This window comes from Brachionichthys hirsutus, chromosome 14 (genome assembly GCF_040956055.1).
Source record: "Brachionichthys hirsutus isolate HB-005 chromosome 14, CSIRO-AGI_Bhir_v1, whole genome shotgun sequence".
Classification (NCBI taxonomy): Eukaryota; Metazoa; Chordata; class Actinopteri; order Lophiiformes; family Brachionichthyidae; genus Brachionichthys; species Brachionichthys hirsutus.
The window spans coordinates 8,992,882-9,016,880 of NC_090910.1; the positions used below are offsets into that span (position 1 = coordinate 8,992,882).

Sequence of the window (23,999 nt, forward strand, 5' to 3'; positions counted from 1 at the left end):
TTGACACCGAATTAAACAAATCAATACACTTTATGTATTTATGGATGCGGGCCAAACACACACACACACATGATATAATGTGTCATAAAGTACAATTATAGTTCTCTACTTTCACATTTTCTTCTCACATAATCAAACCTTCCTCTTAAAGCCAGTCGGTTTAATCTTGTGAACATCATCATGACGCTGATGACCCCCCCCCCCCCACCCCCCCAGTGATGACGACCATGAGCAGGTTTAGGTGGGGAGTGTCTTGGGGAGGAGGAGTGAAAACCACTGGCTGTGACAGTTTCTTCTCGCACCGACTCTTTGCCTCCTTCATCATCATCATCATCCTCATCGTCTCCATCACCCGACGCAAAAGCAGCAGCAGAAGCAGCGTCCATCAGCAGGCATCTCCAGGAGGCGCTCCACGATGGGGGGATGGCGTGCATGTAACGAGCACGGAATCAAGCGGGATCTTCCTTTATGATACGGAAGCGGTTTTATCCACCAAGGAACTATTCTAAGAATTCAAGGTGAGATATTTGCGGATTATTATGTTTTTGTCTTTCTGCACACGGTTATCCTAATTCTGCAGCGCAAATCACAAATCCATTAAAAATAAATAATGTCAATTTAGAATGTTCTTTCACAATAAAGGACAGCAAATTAATCCTCTTTGCGCCAGTTGTAACCTAAATAGAATCGATTTTACGGCGTTGCATGCAATCATTGCATTTATCAAACATTTTAGAAAGAAAGTATGGAGATTGGTGCGATTTATTTGACTTGAATGTCTGAAAATACGATTTTGACTCTTGGTTCAAATCCATCGTTAATTTTGAATTGCTTAAAGCGATGCCTTAAAGTCTCTTTTTTTTAATCTCATAAAGAAGAAGACAAAACACGTCGATGCCCTCCCTGATTTTATGAGAACAATTTTATATTAATATTATCCTACCACCGTCACAGCACGCTTCAAACGTTTGTTATTTAGCGTTCAGTTATACTCATTAAGGTATATTTTGTTTAAAAAAAGGAGGCGCACCCGCTCGTCAGACGAGAGAAAGTGAAATAGAGTGTATTTCTGCCCCCTTGTGGTTCGGATTAATGAATTGATGGATGTCGATAATCTCGAAAAGACTTAAAACAGTGCAATTCGATGTATTATAAGATATAACATTCCTCTTTTTTTTGGCGCTTTAACTATATTGGTTGATTTTGCTACAACATTACATCACTGCATTCTTAAAACCAATTATTGCGGTTTTAAGCAATGCTTCAGAAATCGTATGAATGAATGAACGAATGAATCATTCAGCACCAATTTAATTCATTCTTCTTGGGGTTTACTTATTTGTGGCGTCCTCTTTCATCTCACAGAGGAGTGTCATCCGTCCCCTCTGAGGGTGCCTGTTATGTAATTTCATCCCCACATCCAATTGCATCAGCCTCAGAATGTTTGCTGCTTGGCTTATATGAGTGTGATATAGAACAAGCACATCATTAAGTGTGAGGCAGAGAAGGAAGTGATAAATATGTGTGTTTAGTTTGGGTGTGTAGGTGTTGTGGGTGGATGCTGGATGTTCAAGTCATGCATTACGAGATGTTCTAGTGTATTAACAAGGTTTTTGTGTCATTTTTTCAGATTGCCTCTTCTGACGACAAAATAAAAATGGATGTACCTTCATCCTCGCTGCAGTACGGAACGAAGAAGCGGGTTAAGATTCACCCGGACACCGTGACGGTGAAATATGCCACTCACTTCCCTCAACCTGGCGATGAAGGTTACGATGATGCGCCGTCTTTTGAGGACTTTGGCGCCTTCGCAGAGGCTAATGTGGGAAAGCGATTGGTGTCAGACAGCAAAGGTGGCAGAACTTTCTTCGGGACCATGGAGACCCAGCCCAAGACACCGAATGTGCAAAAAGACAAAGGGGTCGGGGGCCAACTGGCCAGCTTTGGCGAGGCGAACGTGTTGGCCTCCAGGGTGACCTGGATGGCCTTGTTTGGAGCAGCGGTGGCTCATGGTTGTGTGGCACTTATTACCCGTTTAGCAGCGGACCGCTCTAAAGTGCCCTCCCTCGAGCTCCTCTTCATCCGCTCCGTGATCCAAGTGCTGTCCATCCTGGTGGTCTTCTACTATCACGAAGCCCCCTTCGGTCCTAAGGGCTACCGGCTGCGACTCTTCTTCTACGGCGTGTGCAACGTAATCTCAATCACCTGCGCCTACACCTCGTTCGCAATAGTACCGCCCAGCAACGGCACCATCATGTGGCGCGCCTCCACCACCGTCTTCAGCGCCGTGCTGGCTTTCCTGCTGCTGGACGAGAGGCTGGGCTACACAGATGTGGTCACGGTGGTGGGGAGCGTGTTTGGTCTCTGCCTGGTTATGGTGCCGAATATAGCAGACGAGGAGAAGTCCAGGCTGGGGTTTTGGAAAGAGGCCTTCGGCTACACGATGACAGTGATGGCTGGCTTGACCGCCGCCCTCTCCATGATCGTCTACAGGGCCATTAAGGAGCGTGTCAGCATGTGGACAGCACTCTTTACCTTTGGCTGGACGGGCACAGTGTGGGGCGCCTCCACCATGTTTGTCATGCAGGAGCCCATCATTCCTCTCGATGCTGAGACATGGGGCTACTTAATCGGGATCTGTATCTGCTCCACCGTGGCATTCCTCGGAGTCTACTACGCCCTGAACAAGTTTCATCCAGCCTTAGTCAGCACCGTGCAGCACCTCGAGTTCGTGGTGGCCATGCTCCTCCAGCTCATCGTCCTGAGGATGATCCCTTCTGTCTATGACGTCATCGGAGGCCTGGTTATCATGATCAGTGTGTTCACCCTGACGGGGGTGAAGCTGTACAGGGTGAGCAGGGCAGTTAGGCAGGACTATCAAGAGATCCTGGATTCGCCCATCAAATAAGTCTTGCTGTGTCGGTCTATTTATTTACAGTGTTGTTGGGTCGTGCAGTCCAATGAATGTCTGGATCTTCATCTTATGATTTTGTATTGTGTTGTTGGATGGGTGTCAGGTGGTTGTAAAACTAATGTCTGAATATTTATGTGTGAAATAAAAAAGCGATGTAATATGGTGGCATTCCCCCCCCCCCTTATAGCACCGTATCAATGTCAAATTGTGGCGAAAGCCAAAAAATATCAGCAAAAAATGTCAGTGGCAGTGTAAGATGGTCAATTAGATGATGTGCACCTTTCATAATAATAATAATATCATCAAGCTGTGATGTATTTGCTCTATTGTCACTCTGCCACACTGTGTAAATGTCAGCCCCTTAGTCGTTACATACAAGGAATGGAAGAATAAAAAAGAAATACCACCCCCCATCTCATTAAAAGCCTTGATCTGTTGCTCGCTGAGATGGTGCAGGATAGCTTATCCAAATAAAATCCCATTGTAGAGGATATAGGCAGAGGCATCACATCATCTACGATATATCCAGATTGCTAAAACTGAATCTCAATTTCCAAAGAGACTTTTAGGAGATAAAATAGCCATCATTCATATAATACTACCAACCAGCAATTACTGCCTCTTATAAATACTCCAGCCCTTTGTATCTGATATTTAACACCATTTACTACATGCCTGCCTGGACGGTGCCTCTGTTTTCGTTCAGATGCATATCAAACTAATGCCTCCAGGCGGGTGCACTTGTATTGAATTAAAAAATCCACAACATGAGATCATCTGCTTTACCTGCAGCAGAGGCTTCAGCAGCTGCGCTCCCCAGCCATGTTTCATCGTGTAGTAAGCCAGACCGATGCAGTCATGGTGGAGGTGTGGAAATGAGATCAAGATGTAAACCGGAGACGGTCCTGCATGTTATTTTTCACGAATGACACTAAATTGATGTTTCACTAACAGGCCAGCAGGTGGCCTTCACAATCCACTTCTTTCATTCAGAATGTGTTGAATGCAATGGGAATTACAATTTCAGTAAATAATTAAACACAGGATGTATTGATCACTCACGGTGTCGCTTGATGAATGCTCTAAATGTAAGACACTCAGTTGGATGTTTAACACATTAGAACTGAAATGGAAGTGAGCAGGCTTGTCGTTATTTCTGCTCAAGCACAGCAGAGATTGTTCTGTGTGATGACAATCTGATATCGGCCACATCAGATCTAATACATTGATGACTAGATTTCAAGCTCAGCCATAGATCACCGTCACAAAAATGTTAAAGATGTGCAAAATGTTATTTTATAGTGAAAACACGTTCTGCCTGTAATATAAAAAGTTATTTTGAAATGCTTTGCAAAGTGGTGTCAGTTTATTTTACAAAAATGAAAAAGTGAATAAACTGAGATGAAGTGAGTTCAGGCTCCAGTCATATCGTGTTGTATTAAAGTCTCGTTGGGTGCAAAGAGCAGAAAGCGTACAGGAGCCCCATCTGTTTGAGCAGGAAACAGACTGCATCCTGCGGTGAGCTGCACAACCTTCCAAATTAGTCTGCAACCCTCCTCACCACAGACATGTTTATTAGAAATACCATCAATTCCCAGGAGGAGCCTGAATGGAATTTAATTATGACTGTTATTGTGTGTATGTGTGTAAGTGTCTGTATTTACTCAGCACAGTACAGTTGACTGAGCATTTTTTGGCAAACGTTTTTCCAAGTATATTTATTCATCATATAGGGCCATGGTTGTACAGGTACAGACACCATATGACCAGGTGAGCGTACTTGAATTTTTTTTATTTAACTTGACATGGAATTATTTACATACTGAAAACTGTAAATCTACCTTACACAAGTAAAATATGGGTAAAAAAATAAAATAAATAAATCACTATATATTTTATAAAAACGCTTCCATTACTTCCGTTTCTAGGTTTATCTTTTTTCGCCCTTTCTTCAAGTAAAAATATGACGGATGCTTTGGCAAATTTCCGAGTGACAGAACAGCGGTCCAATCAAACGCGTGTAAATTCACCCGCAACCAATTGGATACGAGTGGGCGGAACCCAGAGGCTGAACAGCTTGTGAAGCTGCTGCTACCTAGCCTAGCCAAATGCTGCTGAGCAATGACATGCTGTGATGCAGAAATGCTATTCCAACGGGGCACAGCAGCATCTCATCGGCTAGGCTAGGCTAGGATTCTGGACGTCATTTATGTGGACCCAGTTCCAGTTCATGTGACGCCTCCATACTTCGAATTATACCTGGATGATTTAAGAAGAGGGGGGAGGGGGGGGCATCAGCAAACGGGTAAGACGTGATATTGATGAATTGGTTAGGAATCTGAGCTGCCTCTGCCTGATGATGAAAGCTATCTGATCTCGGCTACCGCACTAACCTTACTCGACTAGGCTAGTTAGCTTCTGCTATCCTTGAATTCGCCGACTAAGGTTTTAACTCACGTCGGCTAACAGCTAGCTGGCTGGTAAGCCTGGGGGAGAAAAAAAAAATCGGCATGTCTCCTTGGTAATAAGAAACAACACACAACTGGTTAAATGACTGCAAAAAAAAAAAAAAAAAAAAAGTATTTGTAACCACTGAAAGCATTTTCTTTTTTTCACCCATTTGGATAATGTTAGCCAAGATAAGTAGCGTTGCGCGCTGTCAAGCTTAAGTTAAATGCTGACTGCTCAGATGAGACTGTGCTTCGCTAAACGACACGCAAAATGCGGCTCCACTTTATTTCACGCGCTTTTATTACTGAGATTGAAAATGGCGAAGACAAAGACACTGTGGGCAGCTTCACCAAACAGACTGTAGCCCCATAATAACATCATTTTAACGGCGCTTTATTCGACACGTCCTTGCTGTGTTCGCGTTATCTCAGTGGCAGGGTTTCGGTTTGTGCATTTCCCCGACAGGATCTCCGGCTGTTTCTCCGTTAGACATTAATAACAGCGAGTGCATCAACAGGCCGTTTAATGATGCATTGGAATCCATTACTGTTTCCATCGTTCTCCTATCTCATATAGTCCCAAGGTGGCTTCTGACTTCTCGTTGACCCCCAACCACACACACAAAAAATAGCTTATTTGATTAAAAAAACTAAAAAATAAAATACTACTACTGATGATAAAATAAATAAATGTGAGAAAAGGATTAGTTAGGAACATATTTTAGTTATTTGCAGCCTTTGATTATCTCTCAGCACTGTTTTCTAACTTGCACAATGAAAGCCAGAATAAACGACGTAGGTGAGAAGGGTGTTTAACTGTTACAAAATGTACTTCAAAGTATTATTTAATCTCAATCCTGTTAATAATTTGTATCTATATGTCTGGTTTGAGTTGAAGGGTTTAATGGGGTGGCATGTGTGTGGTTTCAAATGGTAAAGGGGGGGTGGGGTGGGGTGGGGGGTCTTTCAACAGCTGGCAAATAGTGGTTTCTGTAATTATTGTCACACCTCTTTGCCGTCTCTCATTAGGATTTCATGGACGTGAGATGAGGGAGAAAGACGGCCTGCTGTAGCTCGTTTCTCATTCGTAGTCAGAGGGGGGATAAACCGCCCTTCTTGCAGGGGGAGAAAGATAACAGAGACCCCTCTTACCTGAGCGATCGGTTTGAAGAGTGAAATTCTACTTCTCTTATGTGCTGAGCCTGATTTATAAGAAATGGGAAAGTGGCTATTGGGAAAGCAGCCGAGGCCATTTGTAACTCCTATCTGCTGCCAAGTCATGAGCTCATCTTCATCCCGCTGCACTTAGCTTTCCCTATTTATGCTGATACGACATTAATGTTGCCCGTTGTTGTCCTATTTATGGCTCTTGTTGACTCGGATGCAGTTGCTTCCAGCAGTGCCCTTTGTTTGATAGTCGTGACCATATAATCTTATGGATATGTGAAGAGCTCTTCCTGTTCAAGAGTCTCCCTGTCTCTGTCTGTGTCTCTCTCTCGCCCTCTCTCTTTCTCTCTCTGAGGCCTCGGGGAGCTAAATCTGTCTTTTCAGCCTCGGGGAAAAATACCAACTGTGCATTTTCAAGATGGCGAACCAAACTAATGTGGCAGAAAATTTCCTTGGTAAAATGACACGGTCAGGAAAGTAGTCTTTAAGATGCTATTGTAATAAAGAAACGGGGACCCCCCCCTCTTTTTTTCATCCTAATCTAAGTTATTGCTTATATTCACTTCTACTTCCTCATTTTCTCTTGTGATGTCCCATATTAGCTAAGATCGCCTGCTACGTAGAGCGGGACCATTAAGGGGGAAGCATGACGGGTGGTCTCTTCTTAAACTCAGCCAAAGATGAAAACCTAAAAAGAAGGCGTACTTGGCTGCTGTGGTGTGTGTGAAAGGTTAAGTCATGAAATGCAAGCGTGCATGTTGGTGGGATTCCTTTCTATCCTGTAAAACAAAGTGTGAATCTCAGTCGTCGTCTGTGATTCGAGGAGAAAAGAAGTGTTTCAGTGGCATTTATTCTCGTCTTGATCAGATCACCGTGGCTTTGTAGGTTTGCGTTCGGTTAATATTTTGTCGTCTGAAAATGAGGAAGTGCATACTTGTGACTATTGTTACTATGATGACACAAGACAATCGCTCTGGTATTACTACTCTGCGTAAAACGTCACCGGGACGCTTGAAGTTCCACACGCTGGACCGGCAGCGGAGGAAGTAACGGCACTGACTTGATGCCTGTGGAAACAGGACAGGAACGGGGAGCGATGATGTGACAAATTATGTGTGTGATGCACTCCTGCGAGCAGCTAGCGGTTGGCAGCTAACGCAAAAAAAAAAGAAGACATTTACTGAAAATGCCTCCAGACTGGGGTGACGGCGACACCTTACCATAAGACAAGAGCTATGAGATCATCTTCCACGTGACGTGACGGTGAATGACTGTTGATGCCTTGTCATTTAGTTGTCGCCCTTCTTTTTGTCTTGCTGTCATGATTCTTTCCGCTGTGTCTGCGTCGCCCTTCCGACTGCTTAATAACAGCCTGAGTAAAAGGCTGCAGTTCATGCCATGGCGTGTAGAATACCTCTCCAGTGAATACATTAGTCTGAAACAAGCTCACGGCATTTCATCACACACAGATCCGGCCTGTGGGGAAAATGGAGCGTGGAACTGTGTTAGAGATGCAAATGACCCTATCAAACTGCTCGTACTCCAGAATGCAATTAGAACGCAATTAGAACGCAGAATTCCGATCTGATTATTTGAGTATCAGACCGCTGGATTGTTCGGGTAGTTTATCAGGAGATTGTTATTACACGTCTAGATTTTGGATTCAAATTACATTTCAAATACTTTTTTTTTTGTGTGATTATGAATCTTTCAAATGTTCTTGTAGGAAAAAAGTGACCCTTTCTATACCGGGGACAGTATTTATTTCTTTATTTTCCCTTTCCTGTCTCCTGTCAAATCGATGATGTCATTTGATGTGTGCAGGTTCCAGATTTTTGTGGCATCAGCATGAAATCTGGAATACCTACTGCTCTAATGCACAAGTTCCAACTCGTGCCCCCCCCCCACACACACACTATTTTGAGTAGCTTGTTACAGAAAGGTACACAGCCGTAGTATGTTGGTTGTGTGGCCTGATTTAGATTCAATCTCCTTTATTGATTCCTTAATGCTACTAGTCGTTTTATATAGACAGAAGAACAACAAAAAAGGCCAAACAAACCACAAACGGCTTTGTTTTGGTTGTAGGGCTCGATGTAAGGAATCCTTTTGCTTTGTAAACTTGGATTAGTCATTGGGGGGAATCCCCTGGAGCTCTGAGAGAGACGGTGAGGCAGACTGAAGGTTTATTTTGCTCTCGTGTTGATCCCAGATTGCTTGGATGTGGCCATCGTTGGGACCTCGTCGCTGTAAGTAAATCGGCCTCCCTGAACAGCAGCTGGCAACAACAGGACCCAGCGTGGCGTCAGCGTGGATGTTAGTGCTTCGCTGGTGTAGGTGGGGTCCGAGGAGACGAATCCTCTCTCACAGTGGGGTGTTATTTATACTCGATCGGTGTCTTCATGCGTTTCTTCAACTATGAATATCGCAGCTTTAGATAAGAATTTCAACGTGAATTAATTTACGTTGTGGTGACCATACGTTTTCTCTTTCTTTCAGCTAGCAGCTAAATGTGATTTAAAAAATAAAAAAGTTGCTTCATGCTGTGTGATATTTCATCCTTTATTCCCAGCCACAAAAACAAAAATAATTCCTTCGTATCGGGTGCGTATGTTTGAAAAGTTTGATATCACAGCTTTGATCGGAAATGGTTCAGGAATAAAAAATATTTGGTGCTGGTAGTTCAGTAGCAAAAAAAAAAAGAAACCTTCCCTTGTAGTTTTAAAGAAAAGTCTGAGTGGACAGAGCAGAACGTCGCATGGGATGTCGAGGCGTCTTATGGCTTAATTGCTATGCAACGTGTTTCAAACGGTGGCTTTCGTTCTGAGCACAGACTGGAGCTTTTGATTTGAAGTTGGCCTAAAAGACAGCTTGAAACCTTCAGCGTTTGTCACTGCTGTGAGAGAGAAGCTCTGGAAATTCTCAGAGGACATGAGCCCCGGCCTATTCTAGGCCATTGCAAACTGCTGAGGGTGATCCTGACTCTCAAGAGATGGATAAACCAACTGCTTTCACACAGACTAGTCTTCCCCCCCCCCCAAAAAAAAACATTGGAGGCGCCTCTTTATGTAAAATATGATTTGATACTAGAACAATTTACAAGCAGCAGAACCCGAGCGCTCATCTCTTAATTGGAGCACATTAGGTGCATCAATGCAAAGATAAGTTATCTGAACTCCGGGGTCAAGCCTGCACTTTGCCTGATTGCATCACTTTCCCCAACATCCGGTCACCCTTGTGTCCTCGCTTCCTGTCTCACAGCTGGTCTGCCAAGTCTCCCATGACCCCTTCGGTGCTGCGCTGCCGTTTTGTTTTGAGAGAATCTAGGACAGCTGGGACGAGCTGGTGTGTGTGTGTGTGTGTGTGGGGGGGGATCTTAATTGTGTATTCACCGCCAACGCCGCTGCTGCTGCACTGTCCATCGGTGATGCAACCCTTTAGCCTCGGTGTGCGTTTTGGTGTACGCTTGGAGGAAGTGCAGCAGCGCTAGAGGGGATGAATGAGAGGTGAGCGCGCAGGGCACATTCCAGAAAGCAGCGGAGGCTGTGATTTTAGGAGGCTGTCACAGGGATTAGGTTACACTGTCTGCTTCTGTGAGCTCATACTGTTGCCGTCTCGGAGCCTCAGCAAATCCTGTCGCGCAGCAAAGACGGGCTGGGATCCACGGTCTGTTTTAGATCGCGCAGCATCCGGTTGTTTATTTTCCATAAAGCGCCTGATGTCAGCCTGGTAAATAACATCGGGGCCATTCCCTGGGATTCACGCTGAGAGCTATTGCCGTTCCGGTCCTTTCCTCCTCATGTCATCCCTATATATCAAACGAGCCGCTGGGTGTGCGCTCAGACGAGATCTCTGCTTTGTGTGTTTGTTTTTATCTCCTACGGTGATGCAAGGACTTGTGGCAGCAGATGTAGACTGCAGGAAGTGGTGAACGTGTCACTTGTGTTTCATAGTAACTTGCAGAGTTGCACCCTCCGTCTCTATTACACCTTTTATATGCACTTGTTGTGGTTTGCGGTTTCCAATGTAAACTTAAGCCTCTTTAAAATTCATTGACTAGTAAAAACATAGTTAAAAGAACAACAAAGTAGAAAATGGCCACGCTATGCTTTCTATTGTTTCACTCATTACAGACGAGAGACAGTTTTGTTGGCACTTCACTGGTGAGAGACATTTCTCACCAGTGTTGGCGCTCTTCAGAACTCGAGTGCGTTTGTGATAGCGACACTGGTTGACCTGTCGTTGGCGCCGCAGCTACAGTCGTGCCAGCAGATAACTGTGACAGCGCAAAGTGAGCGAGCTAGCGCCGAGCTACGGGCACGGGAGAAACGCAGACGAAAGGGACAGCTGTTAGTTTGTCCGTTTGGCAGTCCATGTAAAGAAAAGGCTATAATAATGGGCTGGCTCAATGTTGCAGCAAGAAAAGGCTCATCGGTTGAATACTAACCAATCCCTTTGTGGTGGTCTGGTCGACTCGGGTGCAGTCCGGCCTTAAACTGGAGCGTCTTTGTAAGCAAACTCCGACACTGACACGACACAATGTCCTGCTTCCATCGCTATTATCCACTGTTGGATTTTGCTGAATTTGCAGCTTTGGCCTTGTCTTCCTGTCTTCTGGTCACCGTCGTTGACAACCGCAAAGATTGTGGGGAAAAGCGCTGTTTTTTGTGTCATGGCCTTTATACCCAAGTTATTCTCAGGATGAACAAAACATCTAGTTTACTCATTGCAAAGATCAAATATGGTATTTGCAGAGAAGCAGCGATTAATTTCATCTCCGGCAATCTTCCCTTTTATTTCTAAATCACTGACGGCTTTCTTTGTCGCCTTTTCGTTGCTTCTCCCTCTCCAGGATGCTTTTTCTGAGTAATTACCAAACCGCTTTGCTCGAAGCGTCTTTCAAATACTGTATGCGATGGCAAATAACAGGCTGCTGTCCTTCAAATTATGACAGAAAGACCGTTCAGGTCTCCCTGTGGTCTTCTTTTAAAACTGGCAAAGGCAGATCGGGTTCTAGCGTTAAGAGAATAATTGATGCCGTCGGAGGACGAAAGCTGAAACTGAAGGACGCTTTCATTAGTCTTGCTTAAGCCTCATCCGACGTGCGCCGGTGGGGTCATGATGGATTTGCTATGTAAATTCTCCCAGGCAGCAGCGTAAATGGAGAATCCGCTGTGGATATGAAATACCAGTTGAGCAGTTTGACCTGTCTGACCTGCTGTCTCGCGTTTTAGCGTTTCGTGTGGCCTTGGCTCAGTCTGGAGCCGCGCGATTAGCTCATAGCATCTGTCGCCTAACGTTTTGATCCTCTCTCACATCTGCACCATTGTAAGTCCCTGAGATATTAATGTGCACTTTAGTACTCAGCCCTTCTAGACACGGGGGGGGGGGGGGGGGGTGTTAAAAGGCACGAGTCTGGCATGCAGGGTGCTATTTGGAAAATAAGAGAGAGCTGGGAAAGGGAAAATCCTGCATCGAGGATTACTTCTTGCGCTGGTCGTGAGAATATTAAGTAGGGGAAAGAGTTAGTAAAGGAGGGTCGTTGTAAAAGGAGACTGGGCGCACTCTTGTCGGCCTTTTTGGTAGGCCGTTATCCAGACCAGCCCAGGGAGTGGAGGGCTTGTTGCCTTTGTCTCGCTGAATGAGGCAGCACTCGAGGAGAGAAAATCCGCTCTTTGTTTTTTTTTGTGCGTTGCCACTTCACACGTCTACCAGGGTTCCTTAAATGTAATTAGGAGATGGAAAAGGAGCAAGACCAACAGCAAATCCTACAATCCGCTAGAGGAAAGACGTCTCAGATGGGCTACCCCACCCTTGAAGTTCCATTTCACAAGCAAGTTCTTCTCAGCTATGAGACCATGCTTATTTACCGTGCCCTTTGACCCTATTGGCTTATCATGCCCCATGTTAGCTTTCCTTCTCATGTTTGGACCAAGATCACGCTCAGGTTTTTTTTTTTCTTTTTCCAAGGCCAGCTGCACCTGAAACGCAGACACCACTGCTTAAAATAAAAAAAACCTCGAGGTCTCGATCAATGAGGTCAGTGTCTGGTCCCTGAAGTCCGTTTTGAGACTGGGGGGGGGGGGGGGGGGGGGGGGTGAAACTCATCCGCTCCCATGATATTGGAGTAGCTACGCAACTGCTTCAATAGCGCCTTGCTTCTCCATTGCACTATCATCCCAATCATGCTCACCGCTACATGGGTCATAAGACCAGCTGGGCCTGAATGTGTGCATTGTTGAACTGGAACAAGTTTTGATTGTGGATCACAATTCTCCCCCCCCCCCCCAAATACTAAATACAAAAAGTTCCTCTGATGAAGTGTTTCGGAAACGATGGAGAGCCACGCATAAAGGGAATCGCGTAATCGCAGCGTTTGCATAGGCTGCACATTAGGAACATTTATAGGCTTATGTTAAATTGAAATCGGCCTCCCGCATCATCGGCACACCGAGAGCTACATCCCCTGACGTGGAAGAAATGCTGACGCACAGTGCACCTCTGCTCTACTTCCCCGTTAGAGTAATCGGTGCCATCTTCCTGGCACTGAAAATGCATGCATGTGAATAATGGGGGGGGGAGGACTAAAAAGAGTAGATGTTTTTGGAATTCTTGGGTGAGAAGATGGAATAATATCATGGTGTGACCGGCTTTACTTTAAACCTAAAGGCAAAGTTTGACCAATCATTTTTTTAAGTCTCTTGTAATATTTCTGTTTTTTTCCTAGGTCAACACAAACGTGTCGGAGCCCTTGAAGTTCTTAGCTTTGATGCAGTACAGGTACAGCCGTCTCTTTCACACTTTATGAATGAACTTTTTGTATCTCTTTGACCCGACTATTCTACCTTCTGGGGTGTAGTTTGGGGAGTCGCAGGAATATGAAAAGGAAACGGATGTTTATTATTTGTACATGTTTGCCATGTGTGTTTAAAGGAAGAGTCTGTGAACGGTGGCTTCTTATAGGTCGACGTCACAGTTTTCAGAGATGAATATTCGCCCGATCCTGATTGTCAGATCTTTGCTCTCTCTCTCTATTTCTTCCAGTGCACCTAGAACAAAATGACGGAAGAGGTGATTGTCATCGCCAAGTTTGACTATATGGCCCAGCAAGACCAAGAGCTGGACATCAAGAAGAATGAGCGCCTCTGGCTCCTCGACGACTCCAAGTCCTGGTGGAGGGTTCGAAACGCCACCAACAAAACGGGCTTTGTGCCATCCAACTACGTGGAGAGGAAAAACAGTGCCAGGAAAGCCTCTATTGTCAAGAATCTCAAAGACACCCTTGGTAAGGATTAGCATTTTGTCATTGCTTATGTATAATCTAATCGTATATTTGAATGAAGTTGCTCAGAACATTTTTTTGATAGAGTTTGACTGACAGGTCTTCGCTTCATAACTTAAAGGGGACATATTATGAAAACAGAAAATCACTTTTCCCGTGTTTGTACACTCACATTAGGTGGTTTCGGGTCATTACCTACCCAAAAACTGTCAAATGAAACCATCTAGTAAATCCTGCGTAGTTTGCGTAGTTGGGAACGTTCAGAAGATGTGCGTACGTCCACGCTCGTGCATGAGTCGAAGAAGAAGAAGAAAAACAGAGTGGACAAGGTCTATTTTTGGTGGTAATGTTCCAGTAAAAATGTGCTATTTTTTTAGTGTATTCTGACAGAGCTGTTTGAGACAGACACTGCCCTGCAGCATCTGTTTACTATTTTGACCAAAGACTGTCACAGATAATTTATACAAGCGTTTGGGAACTGCGTTAACTTGTGGAAAAAGAGTATAATATGTGACCTTTAAACAGAATCAACAATTATCGTTTTATAAGGGCAGCGCTTGTCTTGGTTTGCTTTTCGTCACATTGTTGGGGTGCTTGACGTACTAACAGCAGCCTCCAAAGGTTTTTTTTGTCTTAATATTATTTTCATAAATGTATAAATAGTCCCCCTCTTGGTTTAAGTGTGGGGGAACTCCAGCAGATGGTATCCTCTTACATACATTTTTTCCATCCCAGCCTGAGTTGATGTGTTTCAGGTGTTGTCTGCCCTGTCAACACTAGGGAAATACTTCTGGGCACTCGCTCGGCCTTTGTCCTGCTTGCAACAAGCCAAATGGAACTGTATACATGAGCCAGGGTTACTATTTGTCCCTTTTTATTTCTTCCCGAGGACAGACATTTGTGGTGATTTGGGAATTACATTCGGACTACTGACGTCCAGGCTGGAACTTAGACAGATATGTTTCTCTTATGATTTCACTTTTTGATCGTTTCTGATTTGCTTTTTTTTTGCCCAAATAAGAACTACTAATCTGTGGTTTCAGTTTAATGTTCATATTTACTGAAATCGGTATGAAGATTTAGCGCGTGGTGGCGTATCCATGAATAGATTTGCATCGTGTTGACCTCTTTTATAAAAGCTGTACTTTATGATCATCACTTGGGAATTTTGGGAATATTTCCCACAGCACCTGCTGCCCATGCTTTGGTTTGAGGAAAGAAACAGAACATCCAAACCAGAGATGTGCACAGGGTTTGATATCGAAGTCTGCATTTTTAGGCGCGCCAACCAAATCATATTGTGGCATCTGAATACTGATTCATGTTGAAGCAATTGATCTCATATTTGACGAGAATCAATGCAGAATCTAATATAAAACACAAGACCGAGGCAGGGAAACTGTCTACTCTGAGCAAACATGATCAAACACAAACTATATCTAAAAGCTGAAGGCTGCGCTGTTCTTTTTAAAGTTGCAGCCGAGCTATTTCGGCTATTTCAACTTGAATTCCAGGTGTTGGTACAAGTTGAAAATTGAACTGTATCCAGACAGAACTTGTGAGGCTGGTGAAACGGGGTAAGCCTCATTTATGTCCTTTCCTTATGTTTGCCGTGCAGCGGATCATGTCAGGTGACCTGCAGGAGGAGAGCCTGGGCCTCCGAGTGGCTTTCTCTTTGCCTGAGGGGGCCGTGAGAATGATGGCCTTTCTGCTAACCAGAAGCATGTCCACCCGGTTTGTGTTGTGTTGGACATGTGAGCCACTTGGAAGACATTTCTGTTGTTGGTTAAGCTGTAAAGAGCAGCATCTGCCCTGGTTTGTCCTGAAGTGGATAGCTTGTTTCATTAGTGTGGGGGGGGGGGTGGGGGGGGGGGGGTGCTGTTATACACCACAGCCACGAGACTTCCCAACAACTTTTCTATCTGCCTCTAAACATATTGCTCAGATCACCCCCGGGTTGTGTTTGTACGTTGAATAAGAGGCCTGGTGACCACGCGCGTTGCGTTTGTGTGTGGGAGGACGAACCTTGTCCCGCTTTTCCTTTTCTAAAATGAGCTTGTTCCTGGGCGTGGAGCGGCGAGAGTACGATCCGTCTGCAGAGCGCCGTGCTTTGTTGCCTCTGTGTTTGAGGACTCGTGTTTCCTGGAATTGTCGTCAAGTCGCGTCTCGGCAAACAACTGCCTGCTGATAAATGTTGAGGGAACGGGCGCCTTCGCTTTCCCTCTATCTCCTTTCTTTCATCTCCTTTTCTTTCTCGGAGCTTCGGCCCTCTCCCCTCCCTCCTCGTTCCCCTTTCCATGAGGCCTCTGCGCTCTGCCTTCCAGAGCTGAACCAGAGGCCTCTCTATCCCTTCACTCTCATTGGCTTAGCCAGACCACATGGCATTGGAGTGGCCCCCCCCCCCCGCGCCCAGCTCAGCTCTGGGTGTTCACATGGAATAACTCTACAGCTGCAGTGGGAAGAGAGCCGGGGGCCGGGACGGACGCAGAGAGAGAGAGAGAGGGGGCAGCAAGCCCAAAATGGACATGGCTAACCTATTCAAGCATTTCTTTCGTGAGTTTTTCACCTTTCCTCGTCTTCTCTGGTGCCGTTTTCCAGGTTGCTCTGATGTATTTGTTGAATCTCGAGTGATTTAGAAAGTTTTTATTGTTTGTTTGTTTTTTCCTCTCTTTGACTTTGCAAGTCTTTTTTTTTTTTGGTAAAGATTCTTCCACTTTCGTTAAGTCTATTTGATTTTCCGATGAATCAAACGACGGTGCCATAATTAGAACGGGCAGGAGCGCCAACACGCTGCGCTAGCAGGGCGAGGGAGAGAGAGAGTGTGTGTGTGTGTGTGTGTGTGTGTGTGTGTCTCAGCAGCCTTCGAGGCCGTCTCGTTGAAAAGCTTTCTGCCGAGCCGGAGCCTGTAATTGCCTCAGAAGTCCTCCTCTGTTTTTTCCCTTTAAACACACACAGTAATTTTACACGGCACAAAAAAACAATTCAAGCGTTTGTCCTTGCAAGTTGGTGGGACCCCCCCCCCCCCTCCCCTCCCCTTTTAGGACTATCCTCAAGGCATATTCTCCTAGTTCTCCTTTATTCTGCCCTCAGGGCGCGAGCTCTCTTGTTCTGGGAGGGTCCCCCTCACCCCAAGCCCTTCCACCCCCACAGCCGGATCACGAGCTACAGTCGGAAAAGGGATGCGGGGTCCTCGTGTAGAACACTGTAGGCATTGTGCAGAGAGGAGGAAGGGGTCTGCGCTGACTGATGGGACCGGGACTCCCATCTCCAGCACCTCTCCCCCAGTTATCAGAGGAATGTCGGTACCTTAGCAGCTCCGTGGGTCGTGGATACTTTACAGCCACGCCGACACAGTTTTTTTTGAAAGGTGATGGCGCACACACCCGTGTTGTAATCTCACCTTGTAGCTGTCGGGTGGTATCTCCCGACTCCGCCTACGTTGCCGGCTTTTGTGTGTGTGTGTGTGTGTGTTTGCTGACCTACCTTGTTATAAAGACTATGGAGATGAGCTAAGAGAATTGTTTTACTTGTGTAAACCGAGAACTGTTGGTACTCCGCTCTCCCCCCCCTCCCTCTGTTTTCCTGTTTCTCTGCCTCCCCAGCGAGCGGAAACTCTTAATTTGAGCCACATTTCTCCCTGAGCTTCAGGAGGGGAGCGCAGGCCAAAGAGGAAGTGAAAAGTCAGAAGGAAGTTGAATCATTGTGTGGAGTGTCTTTCATTTCTGTCCCTCGGTCCCTCGTACAGATTCCCGCTCCTGTCCCCAAACAACCGCTCTCTGCCCTCTCCAATCCAGAAGAACAAATAAAACCTTAGTATTAGTGATATTTGGGCTTCTTGATCGTCACGCAGGACGTTAAAAGTATCCCCTGTTGTAGTGTTGTTCACATTTTACGGGACAAGAGTCCCACCGTCCAGTTTCTCTGGAATTAAGGGATTGCTTAAGAGGAAGTGGCGCGGTGGTCTGGCCTTGTGAAATACTAACCAGAGCAGTAAACATTAGCAGAGAACAGCGGATAATGTGCGTTTTACTGCTCCCTTTGTCCGTAAGTACACTTTGTCAGCAACCAAAAAATGTAAAATCACAATTAAAAACCATAGTCCACAGCAAATTCCAGAAAAAAGTTCCCAAATCTTAAAATGCGTTTAGTTGCCCAAACCCCGTAGATTAGTTTAGAATAGTAAAATAGTAAGAAATCGAGGAAACATCTGTATTTAAAAAGCTGTAAGTGAGTGAAAGTAACGTTTTTTGGGGGAGGTGTTAAACAGTTTCACCACTGAAAAATCATTGCTGATACATTTTAGACAAATTAATTGTTTGATTTGGTTTAAATGGTTTTGGTGCTTTACCTGACAATTATTTTCTGTTGAAAACTGGTGCAGTTAATGTTGGATTTGGCAACATATAACAATAAATCGTATCTCTACTGTGAGTTGAGTTGAATGAAATCAAGAGAGAACCCAGAATAGAGGATTCTTCAAGTTTAGGTCATAAAAGTAGCAACAGAGAGAGACAAACGAAGCTGATAATGTTTTCAAGAACTCTCTTCTACTCTCTTAGAGTCTCTGTCAGTAAAGACCAAAATGGAACGTCGAGCCTCGGGTCCATCGGCGCCTCCGGCGGCTTCCTTGCTTTTGAAGTCTGCGACGGCTGGAGTTGAAAGAGCGTCGCTCGTTTCCCGCGCAGGCATCAGCCGGCCAGCCTGATTGAAGATGTCATCCTAAAAGACTACCTTGACCTGTCCCGGAGGACGAACGCACCAACCCCACTCCGACACGTCTTCCCTTGTGTCTTGGTTTGACTCGCCCTTTCTGACGGCGCATGGTGTCATTGCATTCCTTGTGCAAACCTCATGTTACTCCATACGACTGGGGCGGAGGCGGGGGGGGGGGGGGCTGCTGTATTGTGTCGCACGTCTGAAAGCTCGTGACACATTGTTGATAGGCTTTGAATCGCCATGGTTACACACATTGCTATCTCTGACCCTGCAGCGCTGCTGCTTAATTTGTCCAAGTGATCTGGTTTTTAGTCACGTATGGGGGGGGGCGGTTCAGAGACCTTTAAGCAGCCCCCGACGTGGGGTGTTGTCGTCCGCAGAGGAAGAACCCTGGAAATGGTTTTGGGGGGGGGGGAAGGGGAAGCCAAAGGGTCAAAAGGGCCCTGCCAGACAATGGACAGCCGCCCACTGTGGGCAGGCCAGAGTTAAAAACAAAAGTAGTTCCTGGCTGTCACTGGCAGCCAAAGCAAATCCACGGGCGCTTTCTTCTCGTCTCGGTCGGCCTCATCCGTGAGCAGAGAGAGAGATTTTGGAAGAAGGAGTTTAACGTGTTCGTGTTTTGCATTGTCTGCAGCGATTTACTGGCGTCCGACGCGACGCCGTTTCCTTCCTCTGCATCCCTCTCACAGGAAACGCACAGGAAAAGCATTTGACGTTTAAAAATAGAAGTTTCCAGACCGCAACGTTTGATTTCTCTTGTCTTTCAAAGATGTTTCCCAGGTATGGGCAGAAAGCAGCATTGTGTGTGTGTGTGTGTGTGTGTGTGTGTGTGTGAACAAAGTTCATGGAGTCGAAGGCGTTCAAAGTTAGCGTGGCGAGATCATTCTTGGTCGGCTGGTAGAGTTGATGTTTCTCTTTCTTGTGCTATTGCTGTTTATGTTTATGCAAGCTGTCGTACAGATTATATTTGTGCACAGATTTTCAGGATTACCTCACTTAGCATCTTGTCGTGGTAAAAGTGGCAGGTCTGGCCTGCTGGTGAGATGGACCGCCTAGAACCGGTCATCATAACTGGTCTAGACTAGACCAATCATAACTGGTCTAGACTAGACCAGAGTCCTGCCTGAAGTGTTTAGTGTCGAGACCCGGTAAAATAAGGGAGCAGCAACTCGGTTGTTCTTTACTCTCCCCAGCTTATGTTGTAATATCTTTCACACAATCACGCCTTGAAGTGAGTCCATCTTTTGCTTTTATACCCGGTTACTTAATTTGTTTATTTACGTCTGTCTCAAAACGTTTTATGCGTGTTGCTCGTTCCATTTTGTCCCAATGTTTTTAGAATTGAAGGTCCTACAAGATGCTCGACTGGTTGAATATTAGATGTCCTCAATAACTTCTGTCTTCTCCCGGCGTCGTCCAATTAAAGCTTTGCAGGCAAATCACAACTTTCCCTCGGATCAGACGAGCATCTCCGGGGGGGGGGGGGCATTTTTGTTTTTAAATGCAACGTGTTCGTGCGACTGCAGTAGGAAGCGGGCAAATAAAATCCCTGACAAGGGGACACTCTGATAAAAGCTGCTCTACCTGTACCGGCAGACAGAAATATTAAGCTCTGTGTTGTCTCCATTCTCAGCTGGAGCTCAAAGATGCGTCACGGATGCAGGGTTGACCCCCCCCCCCCTAATCTTTGTTTTAAGCTAAGTAGGTCACACGATACATCCTGGGGTTTGCACCTGCGCCCAACATCTTTTCTTTCTCCACATGCGATATGGAAGCTCTAGTTTCTCTCTGCGTCGCATTTGTGATGTTTTAAAAAAATGTTGAGAAGGATCAGACTGGTCCGAAACATCTGTCTTTAAAGACAGATGTTTCGCTCTTTGAGCCACGTCTTCCCTCGCCTAGCAGCTTTTAACGCCCCCCCCCTCCCCCGTCTGCAGATGGGAGAGTTGTGTACAGTGTCTGTGTGAATAATAACAGGGTCTGCCTCCAAGCAATTTGCCGTTTGACTCACAGCGCTACCGTGAAATTTGTCTGTGCGCCTTTTTGATAACAACTTACCAGCGGTGAAAACGGATCCATCGTGACAAATTACTCACAAAAAAACAACCTCGCAGAGTCCAAGAGACGATAAAGCCGGCCTTCCTCTATAATTTCACATCGCTGACTCGGGTTTATGCAAACGATGGCCTTGAAGACGCCATCACGGCTGGTCACTATGGTCTGTCCTCGCCTGTCTCGGCTTTATTCGGGGTTTAGCTGACATCATCAGTTTAGACCGTCGATGTGTCGTAATAACAGTCATTTCATATTAGCTTTGCAAGAGGAGGGGGGGGGGTTGCTGGCATCCCTGTTTCTGCAGATAGATGGATCAAACTTTGGAAAGTTGGAAGCAGCATGTCCAGTGCTCGGTTATTGTCCAGCGGGGACAATCGGGCTCGCCGAAGCTCAGCGTCTCGGTTCCACGAGACTACGATAGGCTGAAGGGACCTGGTAATGGACGCCCCCCCCGCTGTTAGCATCCGGGCTGTCAATGGATGCACTCATGATAAAATTGACCGTGTGGTCACAAGTCCTTCTTGGTAAATGTGTCTTTATTTTGATCATCCTGTGTCTGCTGGAAGTCACATGATCAGCAGCCCAAAGGAGAACTCAAAGGACACTGGTGCGGACGCCCGGGTGATTAGCGCTGGATGATTGATTAGAAGCAACACGATGTGACCGAGCCCTTCTGTGCTTTTTCATTTCCGCACTAAATCGCAACGATCTGATTGGCTAGCTTCCACTGGACCCAAAGTCTGATGCCAGAACACGTCTTCATCCCACTCAGATTTGTGCTTTTCAACTACACCAGCGTTGCTTTTTGTTTCATCAGCACCGAGACACAATCTGGAGTGTGTGTGTGTGTGTGTGTACTTATCCATCCTCCCTCCCTCAGCACAACCTTAATGCTTATTATAGCTGCCTTGTGTTTGTTTGTTCTTTTATTCTCCTGTAAATTCAGATTCAACTTCAAAGGCCTCCTTTGGTTTTTCAGTTTTTCCGTCGAAACACGCTCCAAGCTTTGGAAGGATGCGGAATCTGAAATCCCAGAGGACACCTATTTAACTTAATTGACACATAAAGCTCTGAAGGCCTGTTTATCTTCAGATTCAGAATGTTTTGCTGCCTTGTAATTAAGCGTCTGATCTAATTCATTTGAGTGGAGATAATGACGAGGTTTTCCTCTGTGAACTCTGACACCATTCCTTTTCTTTTTCTTTCTACTTTAAGGAATTGGGAAGGTGAAGAGCAGAAAGGGAGGGATGAGAGACACGGCCTCCAACGCCGACGCCGACATGTATGCGGATAACGGCGAGCGGCTGTACGACCTCAACCTCCCGGCCCTGGTCAAGTTCAGCTACGCGGCCGAGCGCGAGGACGAGCTGTCTCTGGTGAAAGGCACCCGCGTGGTGGTGATGGAGAAGTGCAGCGACGGCTGGTGGCGCGGCAGCTACAGCGGGCGCTCCGGCTGGTTTCCGTCCAACTACGTGACGGAGGACGTGGACGGTACGGCGGGGGGCGGGGGCGTGGGCGGCCCGGGCTCGGGAGACCCGGCGGGATCGCTGTCGGAGAAGCTGGCGGCCGTCGTGAACAGCACCGCGAACGGCAACAGGGTGCTGCACACGGTCCAGGCGCTCTACCCTTTCAAATCGGACAACGACGAGGAGCTGCACTTCGAGAAGGGCGAGGTGATGGAGGTCGTGGAGAAGCCCGAGAACGACCCCGAGTGGTGGAAATGTCGCAAAGCGGACGGACAGCTGGGCTTGGTGCCTAAGAACTACGTCACGGTGCTGGACTCCGCCTCCCATAAACCCACAGCGGGGCCCGCCGGGCCGCCCACGCCCGACTGTGACTACATTTCGCCCTCGGGCAGCGGGCGCTTCGCAGGGAAGGAGTGGTACTACGGCAAGGTGACACGCCATCAGGCGGAGGTGGCGCTCAACCAGAGGGGGACGGAAGGAGACTTCCTCATCCGGGACAGCGAGTCTTCGGTCAGTAGCCCCCCCCTGCTCAACCAGACGATCTTTGATCTGTTGTTGTTTTACGCCATTAACACCTTTCCAGGGTAGAATTTAACCCGGAAACAGATGATTCCGGTTACTCTGGCTGGGGGGGGGGGGGGGGGCGTTGTGTGAACGCCGGAGGGGAAAGGCTCGCCTTCCTCTTGTTTTGCTGATGCCAGAGACGTACAGTCAAAGTTTGCTTATTGTTTTATTACTTTTTAGTTCTTCCTCTGTGCCTAAATAGTGAATCAGAAGGTCCTGGAACGCAGAGAAGAGGGTTCGGGTTCGGGTTCGGCTCCAACAAGTCACGGAATCCTCCAAGAATCCCACCCTGGCCAGTGTCTAGTCAAGGCATGGGCAAACTATGGCCCAAGGGCCATATACGGCCCTTTGGGCTTTTTAATCCGGCCCTCCGAATTTGTACAAATTATATCATTGAATTAAATGTTATTATAATTAACTCTCATTCATTTGACCTTTTCCCTCTGATGCTACCTGTAAAAGGCTTTCACATGTCAGTTATGTTAGTTCACACAAACACTCCATCCATCTGTTCCCGGCCCCGCCCCTCCGTCAAATCTCAGAACACATTGTGGCCCGCGAGTCAAAAGCTTTGCCCACCCCTGGTCTAGTCGTTAGCTGTTAATCTTAATACGACTGTTAGCGAGCGGACGAGACGCGTCTCCCGTCGGTGTCTCCTCTAATGACCCGCCCTGTCGCCTTTCCTTTCCGCAGCCACACGACTTCTCCATCTCCCTGAAGGCGCAGAGCAAGAACAAGCATTTCAAAGTTCAGCTGAAGGAAGACCTTTACTGCATCGGACAGCGCAAGTTCAACTCCATGGAGGAGCTTGTTGAACACTACAAAAAGGCCCCCATCTTCACCAGCGAGCAGGGAGACAAACTGTACCTGATCAAGGCCCTGGCCGCCTCCTGATCCCACCACATACACACTCACACACATGCATCCTTAAATATATACCGTACCTATAATACACACACTAACATTTAAACTCCAAGCCTGCTGACTCGGCACATCATCAGGACTTAATTCCAAGAGGTGTGGAAAAAAGGATGGGAGGAACACGGAGGTGTGGAAAGAGGAGACACGAAGACTCCAGACTCCTGAGAGTCGACTACAGATCTCTTAAATTATCCAGATGTGTTTAGGTCATAGGCTACGCCATGTATTTTTCACTTTATCTCTTAGAGTCGCATTTAGTTTCATCCTTTTGTTTTGTTTTTTGTCGATAATATATATAATCTTTTTAACGATTTCTTTTTTTTTTAATTTTTTTAATGTGAGGAGTTTTAACTATCGGTAAACCCAACGGCTGCCTGTAGGAGGCGACATTCAGACGTTGGGGTTGGTCGAGGCCTCAGCGGCGCAACTCAGAGCCCCCCCCCCCCCCCCCACCGTCTGTCTTA

General features: G+C 46.3%; 2 protein-coding genes across 2 annotated transcripts; both read left to right on the forward strand.

Moving 5' to 3' along the window:
• The first annotated feature begins 1,657 nt into the window (after positions 1-1,657).
• Positions 1,658-2,908, forward strand: slc35g2b (solute carrier family 35 member G2b). Its single transcript, XM_068748158.1, has one exon. It carries the CDS (start codon positions 1,658-1,660, stop codon positions 2,906-2,908), a length of 1,251 nt encoding a protein of 416 aa, XP_068604259.1.
• A 10,382-nt stretch (positions 2,909-13,290) lies between these two features.
• Positions 13,291-23,508, forward strand: nck1b (NCK adaptor protein 1b). Its single transcript, XM_068748062.1, has 4 exons — positions 13,291-13,311; positions 13,576-13,816; positions 21,800-22,560; positions 23,308-23,508. Exons 2-4 carry the CDS (start codon positions 13,591-13,593, stop codon positions 23,506-23,508), a joined length of 1,188 nt encoding a protein of 395 aa, XP_068604163.1. The 5' UTR covers positions 13,291-13,311; positions 13,576-13,590.
• The last annotated feature ends 491 nt before the right edge of the window (positions 23,509-23,999 follow it).

Coding starts and splice junctions, on each gene's coding strand:
- slc35g2b (XM_068748158.1), top strand. CDS start 1,658: ATGGATGTACCTTCATCCTCGCTGCAGTACGGAACGAAGAAGCGGGTT.
- nck1b (XM_068748062.1), top strand. CDS start 13,591: ATGACGGAAGAGGTGATTGTCATCGCCAAGTTTGACTATATGGCCCAG. Junction 13,817..21,799: donor GAATCTCAAAGACACCCTTG/GTAAGGATTAGC, acceptor TTCTACTTTAAG/GAATTGGGAAGGTGAAGAGC. Junction 22,561..23,307: donor TCCGGGACAGCGAGTCTTCG/GTCAGTAGCCCC, acceptor TCCTTTCCGCAG/CCACACGACTTCTCCATCTC.